The following is a 19295-nucleotide window of genomic DNA, read 5'->3' as shown; positions in this document are numbered from 1 at the left end:
GGGCTTGTAAGCACATTCAGGCGTTGAGTGGGTTGGAACATTGGGGGTGAGGCCAGTACATGGACGCATATGTCTTCATGCATTCTATGAATGCCTGAACCAGGACTCAGGTGTTATCTGTATCATCTTGTTCTGCCTTCAGTTAGAAGCCCTTCTCTAGTATTCTCTAAATGGGAATTCCAGGGTTGGAAACTCTCTCCATGTCTACCAAAAGCACATTTTTTGCCAGTGAGCTTTTTCCAAATGAACATGAGCTTCAGTCACAAATAGAGACCTCTCTGAGTCATGCTTCTCTACCCATAACAAGCTTGCGCATGTTCAGTGAGGAAGAAATGCAAGATTGCTGGTGTAGGGTTGCATAGAGTTGTAGAGGTGGAAGGGAGCCCAAGGGCCATCTACTCCAACCCCCTGCAATACAGGAATCTTAGCTAAGCATGACAGGTGGCCATCCAACCTCTGCTTAAAAACCTCCAAGGAAGGGAAGTCCATCACCTCCCGGCAGAGACCGTTCCACTGTCAAACAGCTCTTACTGACAGAAAGTTCTTCCTGATGTTTAGTTGGAATCTCCTTTCTTGTAACTTGAATCCATTGGTTTGTGCCATACTCTGCAGAGCAGGAGAAAAGAAACTTGCTCCATCTTCCATATGGCAGCCCTTATGATATTTGAAGATGGCTATCCTATCTCCCCTGAGTCTCCTCTTTTCCAGGCAAAACATACCCAGCTCCTTCAAGGGCTTCTCGTAAGGCTTGGTTTCCAGACTCTTGATCATCTTGGTTGCCCTCCTCTGTACATGTTCCAGCTTTTCAACAGCCATCTTAAATTGTGGCATCCAGAAGTGGACAAGGCTTCCCTATCCTGCCGCTTATTTCTATGCTGATATACACAGTGGGAGATCAGCATCATGCTTAATAACACCCACTTCATATTTGCAGAAACATTTGAAGCCTTGGATCAGAAATATAGGAAATATATGTTGAACCCATACACTTAGATATTATTCAGTGCATGAACATCAGGTTACTCATGGGATAGGGGCCTATAGGTCACTGGAAGAGCAGAAGATCTCAGGTTCAGTCCCAAGCATCTCCATGAAAAAGGATCTTGGAAAGGGAAGGGATACTGAGGTAGACCTCTGCCTGCCTGAAACTTTGGAGAGTTGCTGCTTGTCTAAATAGACAATTATTGGAAAAGATGGTCACCAGTGCTCTAAGCCAATTCGGCAGTTTCCAGTGCCTTTATGTTATGGGGTTCCAATTGCATATCGTGTGCAGGAGTCGAACATCTGTAATGCTCTTGAACTTTGGAGCCTAGGTGACCCAAAGGCCTTGAATATCCTATAACTTAACATTGCTAGGAAAACCAAAATAAATTTTAAGGTGAAGGAATCATTTTGCAGTAGTTTTTTTTCTGAATGAAAGTTTGTACTGTTGATTCCTCTTCTGAAAGTGTAGGACATATTGGTGGTTGCGTATTCAACAGGAGGCCCTGGTTTCTGGTCCTGGTAAACAGGGTGGTCCAGGACCCATGGTGTCTCACTCTACAGAGGGACCTTCTGAAACAAGGCCCATTATTTTGTATTTGACCAGAGCTGTTATGTCTGACAGATTGGAAGCTGTTCAGCTCCGGCTGCTGGACCTGCCTTTTTCTGGCAAGGTCCTGCTTACTTTTCTAGCTTTGGGCGCCACTCCACTAATAGGGTGTATTCTACTATGTGGACAGTTTTTGTTTTGTAGGGTCCAGATATGGGAGTTAATCCTCTGTCAGTGGAGGTTTCAGACTTCCTTGGTTTCTTACAGTCAGATCTGGATAAAGGACTTAGTGCCTTAAGAAGGAGTTTTCTGCTCTTATAAGCATTCTGTCCAATTTAGGGGGCTATCCTCTATCTGCTCACATTTTGGCTAAACCTTTCATGAAAGGGGTTGCACTGTTGGCTCCCAGGATAGTTCATAGATTTCCTACATGGGATCTTAATTGGGTCCTAACAGGGTTAATTGGCTCCATTTGAGCCTATGGATTCTTCTAACTTAAGGTTGCTTACCTTTAAGACAGTTTTCTTTGTTTCCACTACTTCGCTGAGATGGATTTCCAAGTTGGGTGCTCTTTCCTCTGACCCCCAACTTTGTTTCTTTCATCTGGATAAGGTAGTTCTCAAACCTGACCCGGGATTTATCCCTAAAACGAATTCCCTTTTTCATATATCACAGGAAATGGTTTTGCCTTCCTTCTGTCCTAATCCCTTTTGCCCAGAGGAGCGTATTTGGCATTCATTGGGTGTGCACAAGGCCCCGAAGCTTTATTTAGATCAGTCGGCTCCATTCCACAAGTCTAGAGGGTTTCCTTTGATGGTACATTGTAGGGTAGTAAAGTCTCCAACTCTCCATCGGACCATTTTTCATGTTTATCAAGCAATTGGCAAATACCCCCCTTTAGGGATTATTGCTCATTTCTTGCTTGGGGCAGCAGTCTTAGTGGCGTGTAAGGGAGGTTTTTCAATAGCAAATGTTTGTAGGGCTGCTACATGGGCCTCTCTCCATACTTTCATTAAGTGTTACAAAATTCTTCTGATGCAGCCTTTGGTTGCAAGGTGCTGCAGAAAGTAATTCCACAGGGAACTGGAGGTAGAGGAAGCCCTCTCAAACTTTGGGATTCTGCTCTGGTATATCCCTATCAGGAATATCATCCCCATACACCTGGTAAAAACGGAAAAATTTCTTACCGTGAATTTCAGTTTACAGATGGGGACGACGACATTCCACCCTCCTCTATCTTCCTTTGGTTCAATGCATTACAGCATGGGTAGGCAAACTAAGGCCCAGGGACCGGATCCGGCCCAGTTGCCTTCTAAATCCTGCCTGCGGATGGTCCGGGAATCAGTGTGTTTTTACATGAGTAGAATGTGCCCTTTTATTTAAAATGCGTATCTGGGTTATTTGTGGGGCAAAGGAATTCGTTCATCTTTTTTCTTCAAAATATAATCCGCCCGCCCCCCCCCCCAGGTCTGAGGGAGAGTGACCAGCCCCCTGCTGAAAAAGTTTACTGACCCCTGCATTACAGCATTTGTCGCCTGTAGTGGCAGCGGTTGTTCTTTGCTAGATTGATATGGGGAAGAATTTATGGGGCATTACCTTTGGCATAGGGACGCGGGTGGCGCTGTGGGTAAAAGCTCAGCGCCTAGGACTTGCCGATTGCATGGTCGGCGGTTCGAATCCCCGCGGCGGGGTGAGCTCCCGTCGTTCGGTCCCAGCTCCTGCCCACCTAGCAGTTCGAAAGCACCCCTAAGTGCAAGTAGATAAATAGGTACCACTTTATAGCGGGAAGGTAAACGGCGTTCCGTGTGCTGCTCTGGTGCCGGTTCGCCAGAGCAGCTTCGTCACGCTGGCCACGTGACCCGGAAGTGTCTGCGGACAGCGCTGGCTCCCAGCCTCTAGAGTGAGATGAGCGCACAACCCTAGAGTCTGTCAAGACTGGCCCGTACAGGCAGGGGCACCTTTACCTTTTTACCTTTGGCATTGCTGCCTAACTTAAGGTTACCAGAAGTCCCTGTTTTCCGGGGACAGTCCTCGGATTTACAAATCAGTCCCCATACAAAATCCATCGAAGCTGAAAAGTGTCTGTGGATTCATTGAAAAAAATCTGGTAACCTTAGCCTAACCACATGCTTTGTGTATGAGTGTTCTTCCTTTCTAGGTCTGTGCCCCATTTATTTGGCTGGTGTAGAGGCACCCGTTTAAGGGTTGAGGTGTTTTTCTGTTGTGCTACTTGGTCTGGAGAGATGGGATGACTCCTCCCCTCTGGAGAGGATGTTATTCTAAAGCAGCAATGCGGCAGCAAGCAAAGGCTATAGCAGCCAAGACTGCTGCTTGTGGCTGGAAAGCCAAACAGGAAGTTTGTGACTGTTGCCATGGGAACAAAGGGGCAGTCCATTCTGTACTGAGCACCGGATGTTAGCTCAGTGGGTTTGTCACATGACCTGTACAGGATGTACATGGGTGGAGTGTTGTGGAGTTTATTCTAACTGCTGATGAGTGCAGACATGTTTTCTCTGTACTGAAGTAAAAGACAGGAATAAAAGATGTAAATAGATTTCTGTCTGCTTCTTTCCCCTCCCTGGGGACACCAAAGGGGAGGAGGAGCAGTTGGTGTGTTTTCCTCACAGCCTGAGGAAAATCGCCGGAACGGACCTCGTATGTTTATTCCTGCCGGGAGTCGCCGGAGGGAGGTCTAAGGAATTCAGCCGGTGCCTGAACAGATAGGCACATACCTCTGAGACGGGCTAGAATTCCAACAGTGGTAGCAGAGGATGGTTGCTGTTTTCATCGACCTCTGCATCAAGGAGTGGCCTCCATGGAAGCCTGAGGTGAGAAGGCTGATTCTCTGCAGCCAGAAGCTGACCAGAAGAATCTGAAAGTCCAAGCAACGGAGCCCAGGTATGAGATTTTCGGGCTTAGAAGTGTGAATGCAGATTGATTCATTCTCTGCTTCGAGGGAGCAACGTTTGGGAAACACAGCTCCGAGAGACAATAGCTCTGCATTCCAAACATTCCTGTGGTTTTTCCTGTCCAAGGAAAAGGAATGCTGTTGCTTAGCAACGAAGGCCATGCCTCAGAGAGGAGAAGTGAAAGTTAAAATGGAATGTTTTGACTACACAGTCTGAAGAGCTCTTGAAAATTCCAACGCAGCCAGCGTTGAGAGCTGCCAGGTGCACAGAGTGCAAACAAGCCAGCTATTGGGTTTTAGAGGCTTGTGTTTGAGAGTCAATGCAAGGACTCAAGATGGATGCAAAGAAGGGAGCTTTGCCTTCTCCGCCCCTTCTGACCAGTGACAATTATGCATCTTGGTCTATTAAGATGAAGGCCCTGCTGCAGAATCAGAGACTGTTTGGGGTGATTGAGAACCCCATTCCAGCAGCACCAACGCGTGCTTGGGAGTCACAGGATGTGAAGGCCAGAACTGCTATAATTCTGTGCGTGTCAGATTCGCAGCTGATCCACGTACAAGATTTACTGCACGCGAAAGATGTTTGGGACACGCTGAGAAGGACACATCAGAGAGATGCAGGTTCTTCAGCGTTGCTGTATTTTGAGAAGCTGACCAACCTGAGGCTTGCGCCTGATGGAGATGTTCAAGCGCACCTGACGGAAATGAAATTTCTGCGTCAACAGATGGTGGAACGCAATTTCCGTTTGCAGGAGGAAGTGTTTTGCTTCATGGTGATCAACAGCCTGAATCGGACTTACAAAACAGTTGCCAGTCAGCTGGGGTCTCTCCCAGCAGCGGATCTCACTTCGGAGAGGGTCTTTGCCGTCGTGTTGAATGAACATGACAGACTTGCCGCCCTGGAAGTCAAGGACAGGGGGAGCCGAGAACGGAGTTCTAACGCCCCCACTGCTGTTGCTACTGGAGGAGACGCTGTAGCTTTAAACCTTGTCCGATGCTACAATTGTGACCAGACTGGGCATCTTCAGCGGTACTGCAAGAAGCCACGTCAGAACAGAGGAGCCAAGGCGAGCTCCACAAAGTCTGAGGCGTCAGACAAAAGTCACACCAAGCCAAAGGCAAAGACTGCAAAAGCTTTGATGTCGCTAAAAGCCACACCAGAGGTGGGAAACTTCTTTGTTCTAGACACGGGCGCGACGGTTCACATGACAGGACACAGAGGACTATTTTCTACGTTTGAGAAGCAAAGCTTCGCTGTGCAACTAGCCAACGGTCAAAAGCTGGAAGCGACCGGAATTGGGACTGTGTATCTTAAAAGTCTGAACTTGACTATAAACAATGTTTATTTGGTTCCAGATTTGAAGTTTAATCTGCTCAGTGTTTCGCAGATTGCCAAGAAGGGACTAAAACTGTCCTATGATGATCAGAACTGTGAGATCTACAAAGATGGAGAGTTGTATCTTTCTGCCAAAGAGAAAGATGGACTGTAATTGTTGACTTTTGATCAAAGTGATTACATGGAATGTAATTCTTGTGATTCTAACATGATCTCTTTTACAGGTGTAGCCAAGAAGAACACCAAGCAGGTGACCTCGAGGGTCAACAGGGCATTTCAGCGGGTGTATGCTGATGTGATTGGTCCTCTAGCACCTTCTAGAGGCAATGCAAAGTATTACCTAATATGTGTTGATTCTTTTACAGGTTTTGTCTGGCTTTATCTTTTGGAGAGACCGAAAGAAGCCTTAGAAAGGTTTCAAGAGTTTTGTGACAAGGTTAAAAACATGCATGATGCTGACATAGATTGTCTTTGCACAGATGAGAAGCCAATTTTTCTTTTACAGGAGTTCCAGAGGTTCCTGAAGAAGAAAGGGATAAGACACAAAACTGCTAGTTCCGAACAAGCTTGGAACAAATGTGTCTGTAGTAGAGTGAACAAAGAATTGCAAAAGGGAATGCATGCGCAGTTGCTAAGTTCACATCTGCCACATGAGTACTGGGCTGAGTCGCTAATGTCATTTTGTTACACGTGGTTGAGAAAGTTTTCAAAAGAGTTGGGATGTTCTCCTTTTGAGAAACTGTTCCACAGAAAACCTTCTGTTGCCCATTTCAAGGTTTTTGGGTCTCATGTGAGAACAGAAGCTCCAGGTGGGGTAAAGAATGCCAGAGGCATTTTTGTGGGTTATGAAAAGGGTCTCTACAGAGTAATTTTGTCAGAATCTGGAAAGGTGATTCTCACAAAATTTCTAGAGAGTGCTCCTGAACAGGAGAGAGTGATTGTTCACACATTTCCCACAGGTGATAATGATTCTGATGATGATGATGATGAGTTTGATCTTATTGAGTTCAGTAGTACTGATGATGACAGCGATAGCTCAGACAGCTCAGTTGTCACAGTCATTGAGAGGAAATCTCACATAATGACTAGACCCTCAGAAGAGGAGGATGAACCACTGTTTACAATTGGTACTGGTTCTCCAAAGAGTCCAAAGGCTGAACCAGAAAGTAGAGAAGAGCAGCACCTCTTACGTAGGTCTGAGAGAGCAACGAAGGGTGTACCACCCAAGAGGTATTCACAAGAGTTTGCCAACTTAGCTGTTGCTGTTGTAAACGACCAAGGTCAGATAGAAGCTGTGTCTGAGTCAGAGACAAAGGCACAACAGAGAGTTGCTAACCAAGGTAATGCAGAAGCACTCATTCCTTGGAAGTCACACAACCAGAGAGGTACATTGGTAAAACCAGTGGCGGGTAGTTCCAAGGGTGGAACTGAAACAACAGGGGAATGTTATAAGTATAACAACTGTTTGTTTTCTTCTCTGGATGACGCTTTGCTCGCAGCACGCATTGATACTTTAGGGGGAGTATGTTATTCTAAAGCAGCAATGCGGCAGCAAGCAAAGGCTATAGCAGCCAAGACTGCTGCTTGTGGCTGGAAAGCCAAACAGGAAGTTTGTGACTGTTGCCATGGGAACAAAGGGGCAGTCCATTCTGTACTGAGCACCGGATGTTAGCTCAGTGGGTTTGTCACATGACCTGTACAGGATGTACATGGGTGGAGTGTTGTGGAGTTTATTCTAACTGCTGATGAGTGCAGACATGTTTTCTCTGTACTGAAGTAAAAGACAGGAATAAAAGATGTAAATAGATTTCTGTCTGCTTCTTTCCCCTCCCTGGGGACACCAAAGGGGAGGAGGAGCAGTTGGTGTGTTTTCCTCACAGCCTGAGGAAAATCGCCGGAACGGACCTCGTATGTTTATTCCTGCCGGGAGTCGCCGGAGGGAGGTCTAAGGAATTCAGCCGGTGCCTGAACAGATAGGCACATACCTCTGAGACGGGCTAGAATTCCAACAGAGGATGTTGCAAGTTGAAGACCCTGCCTGTCTTCAGTAGGGGGAGTCATCTCTATCAGGAATGTTGTCCCCCTAATCTGTAAACTGAAGTTCACGGTAATAAAAAATTCTGTTTTCTACTGTGGGACCAACCAACAACAGATATTTCCAAATCTCTCAAATCTTAGGGAGTTCGAGATGAGGGCACCCTCACTATGGAAACAATTAAGTTTCCATAGCTCTTTCTCTGGGCAATCTTGAATATCTTCAGCAGGGGTGTTACAGCAAGATTGGCAAAGGTCTCTGACTCCCCATTAACAATACAAGTACAGTGGTACCTTGGGTTACAGACCCTTCAGGTTACAGACTTCGCTAATCCAAATTTGCTTCAGGATGAGAACAGAAATCGCGGGGTGGCAGCGGGAGGCCCCATTAGCTAAAGTAGTGCTTCAGGTTAAGAACAGTTTCAGGTTAAGAACGGACCTCCAGAACGAATTAAGTACTTAACCCGAGGTACCACTGTAACTCACATCTTATATGAAGGGTCAGTTATGGGGGTCAACATGTAAAAGCAGAAATGCCAGGAGTCCTGTGCCCTTTTAAAATGTGGGGAGGGGTTATTGGGTTGTTGTTTTTATTTTGATTATATACTTTGTGGTTTATATTTTGATTTTGTTCTGTGAACCACCCTGAGACCTCCGGGTATAGGACAGTATATAAATTCAGTAAATGATAACAACAACAACTGCCCATATGCAAGATAGAGGGCTGCTTGCTTGGCTTTGGAAAGGAGACAAGGGCTTATTTTACTTAACATGATCACAACTTTGAGTGTGTAGGTGGTGAAAATAAATAATCAGAGAGAAGAAACCCAATCTCCATTTATTTCCCACCCCACCAATGCACAACTGTAATCTTGGGCTTCCCCAGCTTTGGGAAGGTGGCACGAGAGCTCTGGCAGAGTCCCAGAGCCCCCTTGCCACCTTCCCAAAGCCTGGTAAGTGCTTGCCAGGCTTTGGGAAACAGGCAGGAGGGTTCCGCCCCAAAGCCCGGCACCTCGCTCTAACGCTGCCAGACCTCACTGCCTTTCTAAAGCCAGGGAAGCTTTGCATGGGGAATAAATAAATAAATGGAGAGTGGGTTTCCTTCTCTCCCCATTTATCGCTTTATTTTTCCTGCACAAAGCTGCAATCATGTACATAAAATAAGCATAGGATGTGAGTTACCTGTAGCAACAATGAAAAGTTCCCCCACCTACATTAGGTTGCTGAAAAATAATTCTTGGATAGGAGGATGGACTAATTTTTGGTGTGGATTTTTGAGCGAAAGCTCTTGTCAGCTAGATTAGGGAACTGATTACAAACTCCGGGAATGAGCCTGTGTTCAGAGGCATCCTGTTTCTTAACTCTTAACATATGTCTGCTTGACCTAGTCATTGCTTTGCATTTGGCTCTGGTTGGTAGATCCCAGGATTCTAGTAGAAAACAAAACAGATCCCGCAAGTCTGAGGTCTGCCCACTCCTGTTGCAGATGTTCAAGATTGTCCAGAAAAAGATTTAGGAGTGCCAGTTAGCAGTCTATGAAAAAACCAGTTTGTGATCTGTTAAATTCTTATTGTTATACTCTGGTCACAGTGAACTTGCACAGTTCTGGGGTCTCCTAGCGGTTCAATCTTAGGTTCTGAATTGCAATAATCAAATGTTCCAATGAAAACATGTGTCTTGGGTGGGATTCAACTAGATTGTTGGGTGTGCAGAGTGGGGTCCTCCCACATGCTTGGCCATTCCTCCCCGACTCCTGTGTCCCTCCCTGCACCTCCTAAATCTGCTTTATAGGATGGGGGAGGACCCAGAACAAGTTAATGGAAATGTGGAAAAGTCCAATTGAACGCCCCACTTCGCACTATGTTGAATTCAGCCCCTGGCTTTGTTACGGAAGACAGTATTCCAATAAAGAGGTTCCTTAGGTGCTTCTGTTTTTTTACTGTGCCCCTTACATAGCAGAGCCAGCAGTGAAGTACTCTTTTTAAAAAATTACAAGTCATGCTCAGTTGCAGATAACCCGTGAGTCTGTGGGCTTTCATGTACCCTTGCTTTCATTTCAGTGAGACTACCGGTAGGTCACCTTGCCCTAGGCTCTAGTTTAAGATAATGCTTGCTTAAATTTAAGAATGTGTCTTCTTTTCTCTTCTCTTCTTCCCCCCCTCTCCATCCCCATTTGAACTTGGCTGCTGTCAGCAATCAATTCAAGAAGTTTCCCCAAATGACCTCATACCACAGAATGCTTCTACACCGGGTTGCTGCCTATTTTGGCATGGACCACAACGTAGACCAAACTGGGAAAGCCGTCATTATCAACAAGACCAGTAACACAAGAATGTAAGGCAAGAATGGGTTTAAGCCAGTTAGTGGATGGGAGGGAGGGAGATAAAATTAGTAAAATTAATACTTATAATTTATATATCTCTTTTGGGTGTTCAGAGCTCTTCCCATATGATCTCAGTAATGTTTACAGCATATGTGTATGTCAGGATAGTATTATTATTTCCATATTTCCTCTGTTAGGATTCGTATGTGAAAAAATCACTTGCTCAAGGTTTCCTGTTGAGTTCCTGGCATATGTGAGATTTGAATTGGCGGCTTCCTGGTTGCAGCTTAGTCTCTACTTCACTTGCCTTTGCTATTTTTTTGTATCCTGTTCCTTGTTTGTGAAGGGCAATGATCTCTTCTCTTACCTTTTTGGACCATTCTCTTGACTTAGGCATAATTTCTAACACGCAGCTAAATTTGATACTCAGCAAAGCCCTGGCCAGTCCAGGTATTTCATGTGTTCCAGCTCAAGCACACCTGGTGCAACTAATGAAGCCCTTGATTAATTGCATCAGGTATGCTTGAGACAACACCTGGTGTATTTGTGCTCTTGTGAATAGTGAGACTGGGGAAGCCTGTATAAGTTGTAATTTCAGCTGAATTTGGGGAAACCACTTGAAGCATCAATTGCTTTTGTTTGTTTTGCTCATTGCAAACAGCTGAAAGTCTGTAAATTTTGATAATGAACCTAATTTGCAATGGGTGTTGAATAATTTCGATTGCAACTGTATGCCTTTCTTAGTCCTTTCATTTCCTGTCCTGGTTGATAGGGATGATGAATGCATTCCTCTGATACCCACAGCTGTCAACGTTTCCCTTTTCTTGCAAGGAATCCTATTTGGAATAAGGGAATTTCCCTTAAAAAAAGGGAAACGCTGCCAGCTGTGCTGATACAGCATTCAGTCTCCTTAGTTTTTCACCACCCTTCCTCATGAAAGCTCCTTTGGCTCTTCATTACAGCCCTGAACAAAGGTTCTCTGACCACATCAAAGATGAGAAGAGCTCTGAGTTTCCGCAGAGGTTTATCCTCAAACGAGATGACGCCAGCATTGATCGAGATGATAATCAGGTGAGAGAGGTGCATCTCACACTCCTTAAGTCTTTGTGTGATGTGAATGCCAAGGGCTCTCTTGGGGCTTATGTGCACAAACATAGCAGTTGTTCTGCACTAGGTGTCCAGTTCTCTCTATAGAGCCCTCAAACAAAGGGGGAAAACAAATTTGCTGAGGTGTCCTATCGTTGCATACAGATGAGTGCACCATATGGGAACTATGGGAAATTCAACAGCTTACAGAGCTGTGTAAAAAACTGCTTTCTAAGTCCTTGGGGACTTAGAAGAAGTTGGATTTGAGGTGGGTAGCCTGCTGGTTGATAGTTGTTGTTGATTTGCTGAGGAAGGGCACTGTAGAAAAACGATGTAGTAAGTAAAATTTTCATTGCACAGAGTATAGGAAAATACCTTACACCATCTAGTCCAGTATGATCCATTTAATCTGATTTGTTCTGCTCTGACTGGCAGCAGCACTCTTCCTTACCACTTGTTACTTGGTCCTTTTAACTAGAGATGACAAGACTGACACTGGGACCTTTTGCATACAAAGCACAAACTCTGCCACTGAGTTTTTCTACAGACATGCAAGAGAGCCTGATAGCTGCCTTTCTGTTTTGCCACATTTTAAAGTCATCACCATGGTAAAACCATAGGCAGGTATGAGGGAAGACACATAACAAATCAGCAAGGTGTGATGGTCAGCGCACAGAATTGAAACTGGGAGTTTTCCAGTGTTGTTTCAAATTCGGCCTCAACAATTGGCCTTGTGCAGGCCTTTATCCATGTAAAGTACCCTTAACAGAAACCCAACAAATGAATAGGTCTACAGGCTTTAGCTGGTTTAACTGAATTAACCAAAACTTCCCTTGATTAAGTCATTGGTAAGGACCAATCTTCACTGCTGGGGCTAAGAGTTAAGAGCAACTTTTTTTTTCAAGGTTTATTTTTGTTCAAGAATGCTATCCAAATAGTGAATGGAGATGTAAATAATATTTTAACGTTGGCCTTTCCTCCTAACAAAGAGGGGTAACTTTTAATGTAAATGGGGAGGCGACAGATGTCACGATGGAAGCAGTGCAGTTTGCATTATCACCTTTTTGTGTAGGTGTGCCTACCTGTGGTGTGGACTGCATGTTTCAGAACAGTGGGAATTGATTGATGTTGGCTGATTGTGATACTTGGAAGCAAAATAATTCCCATTTGTACTCTTCAGCAGCAGTGACATCTTACACAAAATTTTCTAAGTTAACTCACTCAGCTCACTGGAAGTGATGCTCTTAGTTCAAAAGGAAGAGTTGTGCCAAATGAAATGTGCTTCTGGAATGCACAATTTAGGTTGCAAATCTGTGCACCATAGCATTGTGTCAATGTGATCCCTCCACATGCTTATAGTGTTCATAAATCAATTCTTCACTGCATACTTTTCCTTGCTGCTGTGGTGAATGTATACTAAGGTCTTAACTAAGGTAAATTCTGTTTGTCAATCTAGATCAGAATCCCACTGCAAGATGGACGGAGGAGTAAATCCATAGAGGAGCGAGAGGAGGAGTATCAAAGGGTTAGAGAACGCATATTTGCACGAGAGGTGAGCATGAATACCATTTTAAAAAATCCTACTCCTACATGATCTTCTATTCTAGTTGTCTAGGTTCATGCCTATTTAGCTTCAGCAGTGTGGTAGCATTGAGTATCCACAAACAATTCAAATATATACTTAATGAAGCTGTCTTTTTCAATAGGTTTCTCTCATGCATTACCATGAGTTCTAATCTGATTTTAAACAGTTAATCCTTTTCCTATCCAGTCACCAAGGAAAGGTTCTACAGTCCAGCACTGTCAACATTTGCCTTCAGTCAGGGCTGTGGATATCATTGCTGCTGTATGCAGAAGTTGTTAAACATTCTGTTTATTCATTTTAAAACCATCTTGTGTTGATTTACTATCAGTACTTAATGGATTTAAAGGAATTTGGTGCTTTTAAATGCTGAGCAGTTAGGCATACCAACCATGTTGGGCAAGGAGGTTGAAATTCATTTTGAATGGTCCATACTGAATTAACATTACTTAACTAAATGATTAACAAAAGTGGGTGGGATTTGGATGCACCCTCTGCTGGATGAACAACATGGATCCAAAATGAATGTACATAATCAAACAAAGCTGTTTTACAATGATAATTTAAACCTCAGAAATACAAGTTAGTTGCTCTAGCTTAAAAAATAATAATCCACAATCCCCCCCCACTCTTGTATAAACTCTATTGTTTTACTACACCCTTAGACCTCAGATGTTCAACCAAAGCAGGCAAACTCCAATGTAACTCCACAGTAACTGGGCCATTGGGAGCCAAAGGGCCCCCCAGTCTTCTGCTAACACCATCAGACCAAAAAAATGAATAGCATCAGGGAAGTGAGGACAAGCAGGGAGAGCAAGGGGAGAGCAAAAATGAAGGGAGCTGAACTGTCAAGATGGCTAACCTTTCGGTTGTAAACTGCTCGTTCCTTATTTTTAGGGAGAAAAAAAGTATCTCCTTTTTAATAGTAATTGGGTGTTTTTAACTATATAAGTTCTACATAAAAATGTGTGTCTTGAGCTGCATGTATAAATCAAATTACAGATCTCCCTCCCTAGGTCAGTGAGCATACTTACATTTCAGTTGGAGACTAGTTATTGGGGTGGGGGATGGGGTGGGGAGCAGGAAGCAAAGAGGTAGGGGAAATACCCAATATTTTTATGTCCAGTAGTTTATAGCCCAACACGTTTTGGATCCCTCAGGGAATTCCAAAATGCAGGAGCTTAATCTTTTGTTATGCTGTCTCCCCTTTTACTAGAAAGTAGAGACAGCATAACAAAAGACTGAGCTTCTGCATTTTGAAATTCCCTGAATTATTATGAAGCAAGCCAACTTAGACCTATGGTGGAATTGATGTCATCCAGTAAGAGAATCCAGTTGTCAACATGGGATATAGCTATTGATAATGCTTCTATAAGGGCATTAGAATTAATGAAAAATAAACTTTGATCAATGAGTTGGTTTACCCAACCCCTATACACTCACATCATTTTGAATATGGGAAAATTTGGTCAAATGTTTTATCCCCAGGATCCACCTATAATTCTGATACAACATAATCCTTTATTTCAAAATAAAAACAGATCATATAATGGAAAGAAAACCATTTATATTACTTTAAAATTTATTATAGTAAGGGACAACCTCTTACAGTAGGAGAGATGCAAATAGGTTTAGAAAATAATAAAATTTCATGGATGTTAGGATATTGGTTAAGATAATTTATTAAAACTAAACAAATTAAAATGATGCCACAAGCAAACAGAATATAAATAGATAGTAATAAGAGACACCATATAAGAAACACCATATAAAACAGTGTCAGCAACTACTATGGCACTTTCACTCAAAATTGTGCATGAATGGTATTTAACACTGAGGTGTTAAATTATGCTGAAGAGGATGCAAATTATAGGTACATACTTAACAACAACAACAACAACAACAACAGCAACAGCAACAACAACTGTATTATTTATATCCTGCCCATCTGGCTAGGTTTCCCCAGCCACTCTGGGCAGCTTACAGCACATATGAAAACATAGTAAAATGTTTAAAACATTAAAAACTTCCCAATACAGGACTGCATTCAGATGTCTTCTAAAAGTTGTGTAGTTCTTTATCTTAACATCTAATGGGAGAGTGTTCCACAGGGAGGCGCCACTACCGAGAAGGCTCTCTGCCTGGTTCCCTGTAACTTCACTTTTCGCCAGAAGACCCCTGGAGTGACTGGGCTGCGGCTGTTTAGGGCTTTATAGGTCAGCACCAACACTTTGAATTGTACTCAGAAACACACTGGGATCCAGTGAAGATCCTTTAGGACTGGTGTTACATGGTCCAGGCGGCTGCTCCCAGTCGCCCGTCTATCTGCCACATTCTGTATTAGTTATCGTTTCTGAGTCACCTTCAAAGGTAGCCCCATGTAGAGCGCATTGCAGTAGTCCAAGCGGGAGAAAACCAGAGCATGCACCACTCTGGTGAGACAGTCTGTAGGCAAGTAGGGTCTCAGGTGCCGTACCAGATGGAGTTGGTCGACAGCTAACCTGGACACAATTGGCCTGTGTCTCCATGGACAGCTGTGAATCCAAAATGACTCCCAGGCTGCACATCTGGTCCTTCAAGGACACAGTTACCCCATTCAGGACCAGGGAGTCCTCTACCTCCACCCACCCCCTGTCCCCCAAAACAGTACTTCTGCCTTGTCAAGATTCAACTTCAGTCTATTAGCCACCATCCATCCACCAACTGCCTCTAGACACTCACACAAGACATTCGCTGCCTTCACTGGTTCTGATTTGAAAGAGAGGTAGAGTTGGGTATTATCCGCATACTGGTGAACACCCAGCACAAACCCTTTATGATCTCTCCCAGAAGCTTCATATAGATCAGGGATGTCCATCCGGTTGACAGGTTGGTCCCCAGGTGAAAGCGGGGTGGGGAGCATCCGGCTTCGCCCCCTCGCTCTGTCCTTCATTTGTTCATTTGCAAAAAACTGAAGACAGAGCTATAGCTGCTGGGCTTACTACCTTGTTAGGGATTTTTTTGCTCGTCCACCCCCCCAAAACCGGCAGAACCATTGCTTTCCCCCCTTAAAAAAAGCTCAACAACTTTGCCCCCCCCCCCGGGTAGATCACTGCTAGTTTTTTTTTCTTCCTGGGAGTAGATCGCAGTCTCTCTGGAGTTTGACGTCCCTGATATAGATGTTGAAAAGCATGAGGGAGAGGACGGAGCCCTGAAGCACCCCACAAGTGAGAGCCCAGGGGTCTGAACACTCATCCCCCCCCAACCATTTTCTGTACACAGCCCAGGAGGAAGGGGTGGAACCACTGCTTAACAGTGCCCCCAGCTCCGAACTACTCTAGATGGTTCAGAAGGATACCATGGTCAATAGTATCAAAAGCCGTTGAGAGATTCAGCAGAACTAGGAAACTGTGGTGGAAATATCCACAAATGTCCACAAATAGAACTATTTTGGAAGGAAGTTTTTAAAGAGACACCTCAGATTACAGCTCAGACAATCCCATTAACTTCGTTTTTAGCCTTACTTAACTTACATACTTCAGATAAAAACCAATCAAGAAGTAAGGAATTAATTACACATTTATGAACAGTTGCTAGAACAGTAACAGACAGAAGTCAGAAAACCTTGCAATTAATGAATGTTGGCAAACAGCCAAAATGGAAATGTTGTTGCAAAAATTGAAGATGGCAAGGATATAGAAAAAAGAGACAATTTTTACACTGTGTGGTATGATTCTATGATTTTATTAAATATGCAAATGAAACAACACATGGATGAGAAATACCTGCAACATATATTACAATATAGTGTAAGCTGGCACTACTCATTAGCTCACTCCTATTATTCCGTGTTTTCCAAGCTGATTGGTTGAAGAATTAATTGAACTGATTTACTGTAATCACTGTAAAACAATATATGTAGTGGCCCATTTTTTCAGCAATGTCATACTTTATGATTTACGTCTGTACAATTTTGTAACAGAAAAAGGTTAAAATAAAGAAATTTTTGATGAAGGACCTGATAGATCCAAAACACATTGGATTATAAATTATTGGCTCCTTTCTTTTTGAGTGCCTAGTTGCCCCTTGATTTCAGCTTGCCAGGACAAATATCTTATGAGAGCTGTTCTTTTTGTTTCCATTTCAAATTGTGTGGCTCTGTCTGCTGGTAGTCTGGCCAGAACGGATTCCTGAACGACAGCAGGTTAGTACAACTCATGCATGCATGCTTCCTTCCATCTTCAGCCTTTCTTAAGGGAGAGAGGATCTTGAAACTCCATAACAATGCTTTTCTTTGATGTTAACCAACAGACTCTCCAAAGAAGGCTTTTCTTCTAGCTCTCACAAAAGGCGGCAGATCTTTAGGTACCTCTGTGTGATTTCTTGCATACATTTGTCTTGCAGAGCAAATTCGCACCATGCATGGCTGCTTGTGGAGTCCTTCAAATTGTCTCATCTTTTGTAACATCACTTTGTGTCCAACCTCTCCCACACACATGCAGACACAGATAAAACTAAAACACTGGTGTATTCAAAAGATTGCTGGTGTGCAAGCGCATATACTTAAGAAGTAAGTTCCACTTATTTCATTGTAGCTCACTTTCAAGTAAGTGAGCTTAGAACTTCAATTTTATGGAGGCTAGGCATGGGGACTGGATACAAGAATTGGGAATATTTCAATCTGGATCCAGCCATCTTCACCATGCATTGAACCTTTATGAGAATAGAGTCTTGCATAATCTCATGGAACATTTGGCTGTCTTGAATCCAAGGATGGGGAACCTGTGGTCTTCCCAGATGCTGTTAGACCGGAATTCCCATCATCCCTAACTCATGAGCCACAAGTTCTCCATCCTTTTTTTAACCTTGTTGTGAGATTCATTTTCTCTTTGAATTACTTGTGGGTAAATAAAGGCAGGGATGCGGGTGGCGCTGTGGTCTAAACCACTGAGCCTAGGGCTTGCCCATCAGAAGGTTGGTGGTTCGAATCCCCATGATGGGTTGAGCTCCCAATGCTTGGTCTCTGCTCCTGCCAACCTAGCAGTTCGAAAGCACGCCAAAAGTGCAAGTACTGGACTTAACGGTCAGGGGTCCTCTTTACCCCTTAAATAAAGGCAGCAAGACATTCTATGTTAGCAGAGCATCTGAATGAGCAATCTCTTATTGGGGGGGGGGCGGTAATCAGAGTTTTCCCTAAACTGCATCTGCTTAGACAGAAAAGAGCTCAAGATCTACCTCTTGTCCTCTCCTAATGCTGCAAACTGATAAAAATGGCTTTTCAGTGGGGTAGATATTAAAAAAGATGCGAAAGTTACTTAATTCCCCATTCACCCTTCAGTACAACAATATGTTATCAGGGGCTAGCTTAACATGAATGTAATTTAAAATGTTCCTGGGTAAAGGAATGTCAGGGCACATTTCTTGATCCGTATCAACAGAGCTCCTACTTTTCTGGCCACAGAACAAGAGGCAATTCAATGCAATATTTTTAAAATCTTAATGATCCCTTGAGGTCGAACTATCCTTATGTAGCATCACTCAGCCTGTGCCCCATGGATCAGACTTCCTACTTTGCTGCCCTTAATGTATGTGCAAATCTAACTAAAGCAAGAGCTCAGCACAGGTGAGGAGTTCATGTACAGGCACAGCAGCTCCCCTTCTAGTGGAAGGATGCAGCTAAGAACATGCTCCAGGGGATGTTGCTCAGCAGACAGCTTAGTGTTGAAAATTTTAGAACTTCTCCCCTCTCCTTCATTTCCAGTTCTGGTCTACAGTGGCTTATATGCAGTTTGCCATTGTAGGGACAGACATTTCTTCACCTCATACCTTTTCAGCCACCTGGAGTCCAACCTAGCCATTTTGACATCTAAGAAACAAAACCTCATACTCGCGTCATATGTTCTCCCTGATGCACTGTCGTGCCACTAAATTTCCAAATATCTTAAAACACTGTACCATACAATGGTTGGAGATGAAACCAACGAGGCAGGTGTGTGTGTGACTCTGGACTTAAATTTTATTATTAATAAAATAATTCAGGACCTGGTCCATGATGTAAATATTGTTAAATTGATTGGAGACAGTGCCTAAATTACTGTCATGTTCAACATTGCCAAAGAAATCCAACACAGTTACATTTTACTTCAAAAGAGGAAACTTCCCCAAAAGCAGGTGATTGGTAAAAAAGAAGTTGAGAGGAAAAGTAAAGAGTCAGATCTCTTTGGAATGCTTGAGAATTAATAATAATAATTTATTAATCATCATTATACCCCACCTCTCTGGCTGGGTTTCCCGAGCCGCTGTGGGTGGCTTACAACATATCTAAAAACATAATAAAATTGTTCAAAGCAGCAATAATAGAAATTCAGCTAGAATGTATATCCCAATTTAGGAAAAGTACCACTAGGGGTCAGGAGGATTCTGGCTTGCTTAACAAGCAGCATCAAGGAAGAAGACTTTAGAAAATGAAACTCTTGTCCAAATGAGGAGACCAAACCAAGAAAATAACTGAGAAAT

At 43.5% G+C, this 19295-nt stretch overlaps 1 protein-coding gene across 9 annotated transcripts in view; it reads left to right on the top strand.

Annotated features, from left to right (window-relative positions):
• R3HDM2 (R3H domain containing 2) overlaps positions 1-19295 on the top strand; it is a gene marked incomplete at its 5' end in the record, with an annotated part of 66211 nt that overhangs the window by 10809 nt on the left and 36107 nt on the right. For 5 of the 9 annotated variants that reach the window (XM_081900729.1, XM_081900727.1, XM_081900722.1 and 2 more), the window contains 5 exons: positions 10003-10143; positions 11095-11203; positions 12675-12770; positions 16952-16983; positions 17091-17144. In XM_081900729.1, coding sequence (XP_081756855.1) covers positions 10003-10143; positions 11095-11203; positions 12675-12770; positions 16952-16983; positions 17091-17144 — 432 coding nt within the window. The remainder of the gene's footprint in view (positions 1-10002; positions 10144-11094; positions 11204-12674; positions 12771-16951; positions 16984-17090; positions 17145-19295) is intronic. The other 4 variants (XM_081900730.1, XM_081900728.1, XM_081900723.1 and 1 more) reach the window with 1 other exon arrangement.

This window comes from Podarcis melisellensis, assembly GCF_964234715.1.
Source record: "Podarcis melisellensis genome assembly, chromosome: 2".
NCBI classification, from domain to species: domain Eukaryota; kingdom Metazoa; phylum Chordata; class Lepidosauria; order Squamata; family Lacertidae; genus Podarcis; species Podarcis melisellensis.
This window is presented reverse-complemented; position numbering and strand designations above follow the sequence as displayed.